This window comes from Poromitra crassiceps (assembly GCF_964638095.1).
Source record: "Poromitra crassiceps genome assembly, chromosome: 21".
Taxonomy (NCBI): domain Eukaryota; kingdom Metazoa; phylum Chordata; class Actinopteri; order Beryciformes; family Melamphaidae; genus Poromitra; species Poromitra crassiceps.
This window is the reverse complement of record NC_139638.1, coordinates 16,514,599-16,527,911: the sequence shown is the minus strand read 5'-3', so window position 1 is coordinate 16,527,911 and position 13,313 is coordinate 16,514,599. Positions and strand designations below refer to the sequence as shown.

General features: G+C 47.3%; 1 protein-coding gene across 2 annotated transcripts in view; it reads left to right on the top strand.

The window, feature by feature from the left end:
• mrrf (mitochondrial ribosome recycling factor) overlaps window positions 1-5,414 on the top strand; it is a 29,157-nt gene extending 23,743 nt beyond the window's left edge. For both annotated transcript variants that reach the window (XM_083657903.1, XM_083657902.1), the window contains exons 7-8: window positions 497-656; window positions 5,249-5,414. In XM_083657903.1, coding sequence (XP_083514029.1) covers window positions 497-656; window positions 5,249-5,326 — 238 coding nt within the window. In that variant the 3' untranslated portion in view covers window positions 5,327-5,414. The remainder of the gene's footprint in view (window positions 1-496; window positions 657-5,248) is intronic.
• Window positions 5,415-13,313: the final 7,899 nt, after the last annotated feature.

The following is a 13,313-nucleotide window of genomic DNA, read 5'->3' as shown; positions in this document are numbered from 1 at the left end:
CCTGGAATCAATCAGTAATTAGGCCGTATTGTTTGATTGGTCCTGGAATCAATCAGTAATTAGGCCGTATTGTTTGCGGTAAATAGACGCCACGCCCGGTTTGTTTGCAAAAGAGCACCCGAGGGAAAAACAACGAAAAGGGGCCAATTAAGGAAAGAGAGGGAGAGCGAAGAGGGAGGAAGTGTTTTCTGGGCGAGCGACTTGACTGCCGAGTGAAAACAAACTTGTTGGTTTTGACGGACGTGTCCGCTCCCGTCTGTGACCTTGGGAAGTCATGGCTGGTGACCTTGGGAAGTCATGGCTGGTGAAAGCAGAACTTAAACGGAGTGGACTTCATGCCCACAGGAGCATTATCGTAAATAAAACTACAATATTACTTGTAAGAAGCTGTTATTTGTCTGTCTCTTAACGGTCTCCCTTTTCTGTCTTCCTCCCTCTTTTTCCATCTCTTTCTCTCCAATCTCTGCCCGTCTCCTCTCTCCCTTTCCCCCTCCAGAGTGACGCGGGAACACCGTGAAAACCTCGCCAAGATGGCCAAACAGTTCAGCAACAAGGCCAAGGACTCGCTGAGGAGAGTGCGCTCGAACGCTGTGGCACAGGTCAAAAAGGTCAAAGAGGCACACTCAGAGGACACCATACGACTCCTAGAGAAGCAGGTAGGAGGGACACTCAGAAGACACCATACGACTCCTAGAGAAGCAGGTAGGAGGGACACTCAGAAGACACTAGGGATGTTCATTTTGAAAAAATTCCGTAATCGAAAATCGGGAAAAATTTACGATCAATTATCGATTATCGATCATATTAACACGTTCACTGCCAATGACGTGTTAATACGTCAAAAAAAATCCAACGGTTGACTGCCAATGACGTGTTAATACGTCAAAAAAAAGATTTTTTTTTTTTTGACCGTGGGATGTGCATCTAACCCTTTTACATCTCTTATATAAATATTGGAGCCACCGAACATGTACAACCCATTCCACCGACCCACTAAGTGGCGACAGTGCTCTCCCAGACTAGAAAAAGCAGAGCCAAAACTGCAGGGGAACGCGCGATGAAACCATTCTCATACTGTAGAATGGATTGGCGAAAACGCTTTCGCTTTCGCGCTGATTGCTGGCGGTGAGGGATTGCAAATTTGCATAATAGATTACGGGTGGAACACACTTTGAAACACGCAGCATAAATAAGACCAGAATCGCAAAAGCTTCATCAAAGCTCTCAACCGAAACTCCAAGAAACGAGCGAGCCCATCCAGACTTGCCCAGCGGCCGCCAGCAGACAGGAGCAGCAGCAAAGCAGTGAGCCTGGTGACGCGAGGTTACAGCAGCAACAGAAACAAGCTTGTGACACGCCCGCTGCAGCCAAGAAGAACACACACGGAGGGAGGAGTTTGAAGGAGAGGGGTGTTTCCTGCTGTTATGGAGGAAATTACTGTTCAAAACTATTGTTTAGATGTCTGACGTCTTACTGATGCCAAAAATGAATGGTTAAAGTGACTGTTCTATCGAATTTCACAAAAAGCTATTTATCTCAGCTTAAATTTTCAGACGCTGAAACCATGCTGTATTCAAGTGCTAATGCCTACATAACTACTAACTCTACAAACTAACTATTTTAGACAGAGAAAGCACACATTCTATTAGTTCTTTTTAGATATTTTGTGTTCACAAAATCTTAGCAGAAAAGAATCCTCAGGTCTTGAAAGATGAGCCAGAATCCTCAAAAAACCCCTCTGGCAGAAGCTACCTACAGTAAAAAAAAAAACAGCTGGCAGTGAATGTGTTAATAATAATATATATATATATATATATATATATATATATTTTTTTTACAAAATGAATGCCTATGGCAGAAAATACGAAATACAACGTGTTCTCCTCAATGAACTCTTTATTTCAATGTGTCTCCTCTCCAACACTGCTGTCCCCGGCGCATGCCGGTGTGAATTCCCCATGTTTAAAACAGTTTTGTTGGCACAAAAACCCGTGCCCAGCCAGAAAACTAGAGACTATATGAAGCTCCACTTCACGTTAGTCGGCTGTGCAATGGAGTGGGGGCGAGGAGGAACGAATTCCACCCAAACCTAGTCCGCAAAAAATAAATAAAAATAACAATAATCGATAAAAATTCCACATGATCCTTAACGATCAATTATTGATTTTCGATAACTGATGAACATCCCTAGAAGACACCATACGACTCCTAGAGAAGCAGGTAGGAGGGACACTCAGAAGACACCATACGACTCCTAGAGAAGCAGGTAGGAGGGACACTCAGAAGACACTAGGGATGTTCATTTTGAAAAAATTCCGTAATCGAAAATCGGGAAAAATTTACGATCAATTATCGATTATCGATCATATTAACACGTTCACTGCCAATGACGTGTTAATACGTCAAAAAAAATCCAACGGTTGACTGCCAATGACGTGTTAACTCATTAAGTGCCATAGACGACCTAACTCGTCTTACATAATCCAGCGCTTAAGTGCCAAGGACGGACTAACTCGTCTTACATAAAGATTTTTTTTTTTTGACGGTGGGACATCAATCAACCCCTTTTACATCTTCGAGATAACTATTTGGAGCAAGAGCATGTGTGTAATCTATTTTACCGACCACTAAGTGGCGACAGAGACCGAGAGAAGTCACAGCCACGGGACCCAAAAGCCACAAAAGCAGCCGCCTCCCGCGGAAATGGCTTGGCGATTTTACAGTCAGAAGCCCGGACACACACACACAGAACGGACAGAGATCCCTTCCCCCCAGAGCCGCGCAGCAACGCGCGAACACACACACACACACACACACACACACACACACACACACACACACACACACACACACACACACACACCGCGGAGGCAAGCCATTCAAGGAAATGGCGACGCGATTTTACAGTAATCCATTTCAGACTCGTCTTGCCCGACAGGCAGGCACACAGGCAGGCAGCAGCAAAAGCGCTTCTGACACGCCCGCTGTACAGCCAGGAGGAAGGAGGAGAAAACACACGGAGGGAGGAGTTTGAATGAGAGGGGTGTTTCCTGTTGTTATGGAGGAAATTACTGTTCAAAACTATTGTTTAGAATGTCTGACGGTCTTACTGATGCCAAAAATGAATGGTTAAAGTGACTGTTTCACAAAAAGCCATTTATCTCTGAATAAATTTCCAGACGCTGAAACCATGCTGTACTCAACGGCTAATATCTACATAACTACTAACTCTGCAAACTAACTCTTTTAGACAGAGAAAGCACACATTCTATTAGTTATTTTTAGATGATTGATGTTCATGAATTCTTAACAGAAAAGAATCCTCGGCTGTTCTAAAATGAGCCAGAATCGTCAAAAACACCCCTGGCACAACTTACCTACAGGAATGAAAACATGGCTGGCATTCAATGTGTTAATACGTCAAAAAAAAGATTTTTTTTTTTTTGACCGTGGGATGTGCATCTAACCCTTTTACATCTCTTATATAAATATTGGAGCCACCGAACGTGTACAACCCATTCCACCGACCCACTAAGTGGCGACAGTGCTCTCCCAGACTAGAAAAAGCAGAGCCAAAACTGCAGGGGAACGCGCGATGAAACCATTCTCATACTGTAGAATGGATTGGCGAAAACGCTTTCGCTTTCGCGCTGATTGCTGGCGGTGAGGGATTGCAAATTTGCATAATAGATTACGGGTGGAACACACTTTGAAACACGCAGCATAAATAAGACCAGAATCGCAAAAGCTTCATCAAAGCTCTCAACCGAAACTCCAAGAAACGAGCGAGCCCATCCAGACTTGCCCAGCGGCCGCCAGCAGACAGGAGCAGCAGCAAAGCAGTGAGCCTGGTGACGCGAGGTTACAGCAGCAACAGAAACGAGCTTGTGACACGCCCGCTGCAGCCAAGAAGAACACACACGGAGGGAGGAGTTTGAAGGAGAGGGGTGTTTCCTGCTGTTATGGAGGAAATTACTGTTCAAAACTATTGTTTAGATGTCTGACGTCTTACTGATGCCAAAAATGAATGGTTAAAGTGACTGTTCTATCGAATTTCACAAAAAGCTATTTATCTCAGCTTAAATTTTCAGACGCTGAAACCATGCTGTATTCAAGTGCTAATGCCTACATAACTACTAACTCTACAAACTAACTCTTTTAGACAGAGAAAGCACACATTCTATTAGTTCTTTTTAGATATTTTGTGTTCACAAAATCTTAGCAGAAAAGAATCCTCAGGTCTTGAAAGATGAGCCAGAATCCTCAAAAAACCCGATCTGGCAGAAGCTACCTACAGTAAAAAAAAAAAAAACAGCTGGCAGTGAATGTGTTAATAATAATATATATATATATATATATATATATATATATTTTTACAAAATGAATGCCTATGGCAGAAAATACGAAATACAACGTGTTCTCCTCAATGAACTCTTTATTTCAATGTGTCTCCTCTCCAACACTGCTGTCCCCGGCGCATGCCGGTGTGAATTCCCCATGTTTAAAACAGTTTTGTTGGCACAAAAACCCGTGCCCAGCCAGAAAACTAGAGACTATATGAAGCTCCACCTCACGTTAGTCGGCTGTGCAATGGAGTGGGGGCGAGGAGGAACGAATTCCACCCAAACCTAGTCCGCAAAAAATAAATAAAAATAACAATAATCGATAAAAATTCCACATGATCCTTAACGATCAATTATTGATTTTCGATAACTGATGAACATCCCTAGAAGACACCATACGACTCCTAGAGAAGCAGGTAGGAGGGACACTCAGAAGACACCATACGACTCCTAGAGAAGCAGGTAGGAGGGACACTCAGAAGACACCATAAGACTCATAGAGAAGCGTGTAGGAGGGAGGGAGAGGAGCGAAGATAGCCAGATGTTACAGTGGTCAACCCAAAGAGAGAGAACTTGGTAGATGAATGGTTAGATGAGTCATATAGGCAAAGCATAAAGGAGGGGACTCCTATAATTAGATCCCAGCAAGGCTTGACACATCTCTCGAAACATCCTAAAAATAAATAGCCGGTGACAATATTTTACAAGCATATTTCTGAACCCAAAGCTGACTCCATACATAAGAAGTTAAATGACAAATTCAGGTCTAAAGCAAACTGAGCCCGTCAGTCCAGACGCATCGTGTCACACTGGGCCATAAATGTCACGTTGTAACTAATTTTAGCGAGTCAAAAGTGTGTCCAATTCTAAATTATCCAATTTTCCATGTCTCTCTGCGCTCACAGCTCCAGCAAATGGCCGACAACATGGCCGAAGACATCGACAAACAGCTAGCGACCAAGACCAAGGAGCTGCTGGGCTGACTGACGACCGTCTAAAAATGTTTTTGATACGGTACTGTCTGGTTGTAACTATGGGAACACATAAAATAGCAGGTATCAAAATAGGACTTATGTACATCTATTACACTATTGTCATTTTTTTGTAATAAACGATGATTGAAGTGAAATGAACAGACTGGAAACTTTATCTCATTAGATAAAACAAGTTTTTTCCTTTGGCGAGTGGCGACATAATTTGCAGATGAAAAAAGGTTATAAATCACAATATATTGCAATATCGCAGTACTCAATATATCGCAATACTAGCATATCGCAAATCACAATACTATCGTATCGTGACCTAAGCATCGTGATAATATCGTATCGTGGGGCATCTGGTGATTCCCACCCCTAATGTACACTATATGTGCGAGTATGCTAGCCAGGCAGGAATTACGTAACCCAACTGATAATCAACGAAATATCGGCCACTGCAATCGGTGAACGCCACCTTTTTTGCCGATAGGCCGATTGCAGTCAACAAGGCTCATATACGGCCCATATATCCGCGCACCCCTAGTTGATATCATACTGATCGTAGCGAGTGACTGAAGAGTGTTTGGTGCGTGCCGTGTACGTAGGTCGTTTCTGAACCCCGCCCTCTTGAGGAGTGCAACTGTCTTGACAACTACACACACACAGAGATGGGTCTTGGGTTCTAATAATAATGCGTGTTTGGATTCGGCTGGCAGATATCGGGGGTTCGGTTCCTGCCCACATTCCTGGCACAGGCCTGTTGTGTGCCGCTGGGGGAGATCTGTGTTTAACTGTCGGAGAGCGTAAACAGAACATGAACGAGGGGGACTGCCAGTCACCTCCCTCCTCTTCTTCCCCTCACCTCCCTCCTCTTCTTCCCCTCTCCTCCCTCGTTACTCTCGCTGTCTTCAAACAAACACGCAGCGAGGGACCAATGGACTTTTAATGGGATTTGCGGGCCTCCTCCTAATCAAACTCCTCGCCACAAGGGCTGTCTGTTTATATAAAACAAGCGCACCCGTCTGGATGTAAACTGGCTGCGGGTTTTTGTGTTGGTGGCGAGAGAGAGCGAGAGCGAGAGAGTTTGTTCCAGGATTTGCAGGAGCCGCCTGGGCAGATATCGTTAGCGTGTTGCCAAACATTTGTTTCGCATTGATTCAAAGTCTGTTCGGGGGAAAAAATAACGCACTTAAGGAAAAAAAAAAAGGTCTCTAATTCCGGCCCATGTCTAGGATTGATAATATGGCTACTCTCTCTAAACACAATAAAGCCGGAAAAGTCACATTATTGATGGAGTCCATTAAAGAAACAGTGCCTTTGTACCTTGTGCGTCATTTCTCTCTCTCTCTCTTGTTTTCTTTTCTTTTCCCCCCTCTTTCGGTTTGAACTCCCCCCCTCCATTAGTTGGAGTGATAATGGACTCTTCCTGTGTACAGACAGACCTCTAGGCCCGGGCCTGGCTGCTGGCACCACAATTGTCCATTAGGCAAAGAGGTTTTTAATGCTGTGCACTTGGCCCTCTCGGTCCGTAAATATCTGTGTATTTAAAGCCACGGTCGGGAAGTGTTGAGTGAGTCGCTGTTTCCGACTGGATCAATAACAAGAAGTGTCTGAATGGCCAAGACGAGAAGGTCCAGGGTCTTCTCACCACTCTGCTGGTAACTTCTAGACAAGAAGGTCCAGGGCCTTCTCACCACTCTGCTGGCAACCTCTAGACAAGGAGGTCCAGAGTCTTCTCACCACTCTGCTGGCAACTTCTAGACAAGAAGGTCCAGGGCCTTCTCATGACTCTGCTGGCAACGTCTAGACAAGAAGGTCCAGGGCCTTCTCATGACTCTGCTGGCAACGTCTAGACAAGAAGGTCCAGGGCCTTCTCACCACTCTGCTGGCAACTTCTAGACAAGAAGGTCCAGGGTCTTCTCACCACTCTGCTGGCAACTTCTAGACAAGAAGGTCCAGGGCCTTCTCACCACTCTGCTGGTAACTTCTAGACAAGAAGGTCCAGGGCCTTCTCACCACTCTGCTGGCAACTTCTAGACAAGAAGGTCCAGGGCCTTCTCACCACTCTGCTGGCAACCTCTAGACAAGGAGGTCCAGAGTCTTCTCACCACTCTGCTGGCAACTTCTAGACAAGAAGGTCCAGGGCCTTCTCACCACTCTGCTGGCAACTTCTAGACAAGAAGGTCCAGGGCCTTCTCATGACTCTGCTGGCAACGTCTAGACAAGAAGGTCCAGGGCCTTCTCACCACTCTGCTGGCAACTTCTAGACAAGAAGGTCCAGGGTCTTCTCAACACTCTGCTGGCAACTTCAAGACAAGAAGGTCCAGGGCCTTCTCACCACTCTGCTGGTAACTTCTAGACAAGAAGGTCCAGGGTCTTCTCACCACTCTGCTGGCAACTTCTAGACAAGAAGGTCCAGGGCCTTCTCACCACTCTGCTGGTAACTTCTAGACAAGAAGGTCCAGGGCCTTCTCATGACTCTGCTGGCAACCTCTAGACAAGAAGGTCCAGGGCCTTCTCACCACTCTGCTGGTAACTTCTAGACAAGAAGGTCCAGGGCCTTCTCACCACTCTGCTGGCAACTTCTAGACAAGAAGGTCCAGGGCCTTCTCATGACTCTGCTGGCAACGTCTAGACAAGAAGGTCCAGGGCCTTCTCACCACTCTGCTGGCAACTTCTAGACAAGAAGGTCCAGAGCCTTCTCACCACTCTGCTGACAACTTCTAGACAAGAAGGTCCAGAGCCTTCTCATGACTCTGCTGACAACTTCTAGACAAGAAGGTCCAGGGCCTTCTCACCACTCTGCTGGTAACTTCTAGACAAGAAGGTCCAGGGCCTTCTCACCACTCTGCTGACAACTTCTAGACAAGAAGGTCCAGGGCCTTCTCACCACTCTGCTGGTAACTTCTAGACAAGAAGATCCAGGGTCTTCTCACCACTCTGCTGGCAACTTCTAGACAAGAAGATCCAGGGCCTTCTCACCACTCTGCTGGCACCTTCTAGACAAGAAGGTACAGGGCCTTCTCACCACTCTGCTGGCAACTTCTACACAAGAAGGTCCAGGGCCTTCTCACCACTCTGCTGGCCACTTCTACCCAGCACCATGGACAGTAGAGACACATCTAGTTGCAGCCGGCCTACACTTCACTTTCTTCTGCTTCTGGTCACAGCCCACATGGCAGAGAGGCTTAGGTCAAGAGCTTGTCCCACACACAGGTCCTGATCTAGTAGAACCTCTCATGGCTGTAAAGAACCTTCAGCATGTGCAAAACCAATGACGTAACTCTTGATTGGTCAAGCAAATTGCCTGAGTGTTTGACAACGACCATCTAAAGTCTGACCGTGCTGCCATGTTTCCAGCTACCAATCACAGCTTACAATCAATTAAAGAGTGGTGATAATATAACGAGTTGTCACAGTGATTCTGTCCTTTTCGGCGCTGTAGGTGACGGCCGTGGGCTACTGCCATGCCATGTTGCGCGCTACAGATTGTGACTTTATTCCATTTGCCTCGGCCCTCTCTGTCTCCCTGAGCGTCTCGGCTTTAATGGCCTAAACAGACCCGAGTCGTTGAATAAACAAGAGTTTAGCAGAGGAGTGGCTGCGTCGGCACAGAGGAGGGGCCGGGTGCAAATGGCAGGTTTTTGTGGTGATTCTAGGTCCATATGTCAGCAATTTGAGGGCATTGTGTACCTTGGCCTAAAACAGAGGCTTCATGATCGATGGAGGGGCTGAAAATCTCTCAGGTCCCTGGCGCAGAACACAGGCGAGCGCGAGGAAATTGCTTTCAGCTGATAGCTTCATTTTGGTTGACATTTATCAAGTCAATTACCCCTGTTCCTTTCAAATGTTTACTACTACTAGCACCGCCTTTTAGACGTACGTGTGTGTGTGTGTGTGCGAGCGTGTGTGTGTGTGTGTGTGTGTGTGCGTGTGTGCGTGTGTGTGTGTGTGTGTGTGCGTGTGTGTGTGTGTGTGTGTGCGTGTGTGTGAGAGAGAGTGAGTGAGAGCGATAGAAGTTTGTGTGGAAGTTCTGTTGTGTCCTTTGGCCCTTCCGAACAAAAATATACAATCCTAAATTAGTTCGGTAAACTTTTGATTTGATAGTCAAACCTTTTATTCGCGGCCGGTTCGCTGAAGGAAAGATAACCATAGTTAGATCGACTCTAACCGCCATTAACTCATGACTCTGACTCACAACGCACATTTTTGCAAAGCTGTGTTTTTACTGAACGCACCCGCATTTAAACCGATGTACCTTAAATAGTGTTTAAAACAGCAGCAGCTGCAGACATCAAAGAGTTTCTAACCCAGTGTGTCTTCAAATTAACTCCTCAATATGAATGTATGTGAATAAATAAATACCGAATCATGAATGTTGCCTCCTGAAGTACAAATATGAAATATGGCCAGGGACAAAGTGCAACTTGTACTCGTACTGAAAAGAAGAATCTAAATCTCTGAGTGTCTCTCTCCATCGCTCGCTCTCTCTTCACTCTCCATTTCCCTCTTAGGATTTTTCTGTCTCAATCTCTCTTTACTTTCCATGCAGATGATTCTGTGTTCCATTATTCATGTCTGTTCTGTTCGAGCGCTCTGAGAGAGGCTTGTGACAATAGTCTCACCCATCATATGCTAGTTTGTCAAATAGGCCCTCAGTACTGTGTGTGTGTGTGTGTGTGTGTGTGTGTGTGTGTGTGTGTGTGTGTGTGTGTGTGTGTGTGTGTGTGTGTGTGTGTGTGTGTGTGTGTGTGAGTGTGTGTGTGTGTGTGTGTGTGTGTGTGTGTGTGTGAGTGTGAGTGTGAGTGTGAGTGTGTGTGTGTGAGTGAAAGAGAGAGATAGTATTCTGCTCGCTCTCTTCATGCACGCCGGCTGTGATTACACCCCAGACCTCAAGCCCCGGTGCTCCTGCGTCTGAACTGCTGCCACTTCAGCCCAGACACAATTGGATGGCTCCCCCACACTCCTCCTCTCCTCCAGTCTCTCCTTCCCTCCCTCTCTTCATCCTCCTCTCCTCCAGTCTCTCCTCCAGTCTCTCCTCCTCTCCTCCAGTCTCTCCTCCTCTCCTCCAGTCTCTCCTCCTCTCCTCCAGTCTCTCCCTCCTCTCCTCCAGTCTCTCCCTCCTCTCCTCCAGTCTCTCCCTCCTCCTCTCCTCCACTCTCTCCCTCCTCCTCTCCTCCAGTCTCTCCCTCCTCCTCTCCTCCAGTCTCTCCCTCCCTCCCTCTCTTCCCCCTCCTCTCCTCCACTCTCTCCCTCCTCCTCTCCTCCAGTCTCTCCCTCCTCCTCTCCTCCAGTCTCTCCCTCCTCCTCTCCTCCAGTCTCTCCCTCCTCTCCTCCAGTCTCTCCCTCCTCCTCTCCTCCACTCTCTCCCTCTGTCCCTCCTCCTCTCCTCCAGTCTCTCCCTCCTCCTCTCCTCCAATCTCTCCCTCCCTCCTCCTCTCCAGTCTCTCCCTCCTCCTCTCCTCCACTCTCTCCCTCCCTCCCTCCTCTCCTCCAGTCTCTCCTTCCTCCTCTCCTCCAATCTCTCCCTCCCTCCTCCTCTCCTCCACTCTCTCCCTCCCTCCCTCCCTCTCTCCCTCCTCCTCCTCCAGTCTCTCCCTCCCTCTCTCCTCCACTCTCTCCTCTCCTCCTCTCCTCCAGTCTCTCCTTCCTCCTCTCCTTCAATCTCTCCCTCCCTCCTCCTCTCCTCCACTCTCTCCCTCCCTCCCTCTCTCCCTCCTCCTCTCCTCCAGTCTCTCCCTCCTCCTCTCCTCCAATCTCTCCCGCCCTCCTCCTCTGCTCCACTCTCTCCCTCCCTCTCTCCCTCCTCCTCTCCTCCAGTCTCTCCCTCCTCCTCTCCTCCAATCTCTCTCTCCCTCCTCCTCTCCTCCTCTCCTCCACTCCCCTCTCTCCCTCCTCCTCTCCTCCTCTCCTCCCTCCTCTCCTCCAGTCTCTCCCCTCTCCTCTCCTCTCTCTCCCTCCTCCTCTCCTCCAATCTCTCCCTCCCTCCTCCTCTCCTCCAGTCTCTCCCTCCTCCGCTCCTCTCCCTCCCTCCCTCTCTCCCTCCCTCCTCCTCTCCTCCCTCCCTCTCTCCCCCCTCCTCTCCTCTCTCTCCCTCCTCCTCTCCCCCCTCCTCTCCCTCCTTTCCTCCCTCCCTCCCTCTCTCCTCCCTCTCTCCCTCCTCCTCTCCTCTGCAGTGTGGAGCGTGTCAAAGTGTGAGGGGGCCACCCTGAAGATCTCATCAAGGATCTAATCAGCTTGTGAATACCAAATGCACTCTCCTCTCATGCGACGTGATGGCGGCCATGACGCATCGAGAGAGTCTTGTCTAGTGCCCCGCAGAGCCAAAGTCTCTGCTGCATATGTAAATTGGACTTCAACTTTAAATGCATTTGATGTTCAGAGGAGCATCTCTGACCCTTTCACAGATACAGTAATAGACTATGCACAGATTATTAGCCTATTCATATTTATAGAGAGAATTGTTTGACTTGTGTTCAGTCAGTGTAGTGGGTCACGTTGAGGCCTGATGCAGGTGCTGCTCTCGCACAGGGAAATGGGCCCGGGCCCGGCCCGGCTCGGGCCCATTTCAGGGGGAAGTTGGATATCCTAATAATCAGGTGAACTAATAGCGGCCGGTCAGAGTGTTTCCTTCCGGACCCCTCTCGGCACGTCAGTCATTCACAGAATTGCCCCCGTCTGGTCTGTGAGCCATTTCAACTCAATGGAACGTACGGGGCCCCATTTAGAGAGGAGGACCACACGGGGCCCCTTTGGATCGCCTCCGTCCGTGCACACGAGGAGGAGGCTCCCGGACCGGCGTAGGCACCGGCCAGACTCTCTCTCTAAAACACACACACACACACACACACACACACACACACACGCCTCCTCGATCCGAACAAAGCGTTCCTCAGTCTAAAGTGGTTAAACTGTCGTTTCAAATCGTCTGGACATCGTGATTACCGGCATGGGAGGAATTATATATTTAGCTTTATGTCCGTCGCCATTTCCTCCCCCCGCCCTGATCTGAAGTGACTGGCCCAGTAGTGCCCTCCATGTTACTATCTCTCCGTGGAGCTGAACCCTTCTCCCAGGAGACCAGCGTAATCAAGGGCTGCCAGCAGGAGAGAGGCAGTGGGAGGAGGAGGAGGAGCAGGAGGAGGAGGAGCAGAGGGGTGGCTGGGTGTTGTAGTCTTTAGCAGGCCTACAGGGATGATGGAGCAGCCGAGGGAATGACAATGGACCCGACTTAACATTATCTCAATGTGTAAAATCCTTCATTACGAGATGCTGATCCAGCCTTATTTGAAAGGTATAACTGAATGTCTTGAAAGGCTCAATTCTGTCTGTCATGTGTAAAAGGTGGATATATTACTTTCCATCTTATCTTATATATTGTCTTTCCATACCATTTGGTTAGTATTGCTTTATAATGAAGCCGAACATCCCCAAAATAATTATTTTTATTTTTTCAAATTCCAACCTACTGCTTATTCTCACTGACAACAACACTGACACTTGCCTTGACATTTTAACTGCTCAGATCCAGTACAGTCATTACAGCCTCTTTTTGTGCCATATGAAGTAGAGGTTTTGATAGTAATATATTTAAAAAGAAATCTAAATCCTTTTCAGTCCATGTAAAGAATAAAGGATTTCATGTTAAGAATGAAGGATGAAGTTGTTTTCGACACTACTTGAACCCGTCAAAGAAGACCTATAGAGTACAAATAATTAGCGTTGGACGCAGTTGAATATAAACACGAGGAACACCATAACCGTTCCATCCCCACTAAAACCTGCATAGCCTATACTTCCCTCACTCCTTTCTAGAGCCCGACCCATATATCGGTCCACCGATATTATCGGCCGATATTGGCCGATAACCGATATATCGGTATCGGCCGATATGTTGGCCGATATGCCAATATTTTTTTATTTTGTATTTTTTAAGTCATAGACAACATGTATATTTATATATTTATATATGTATAATTCTTAATTCAAGTTA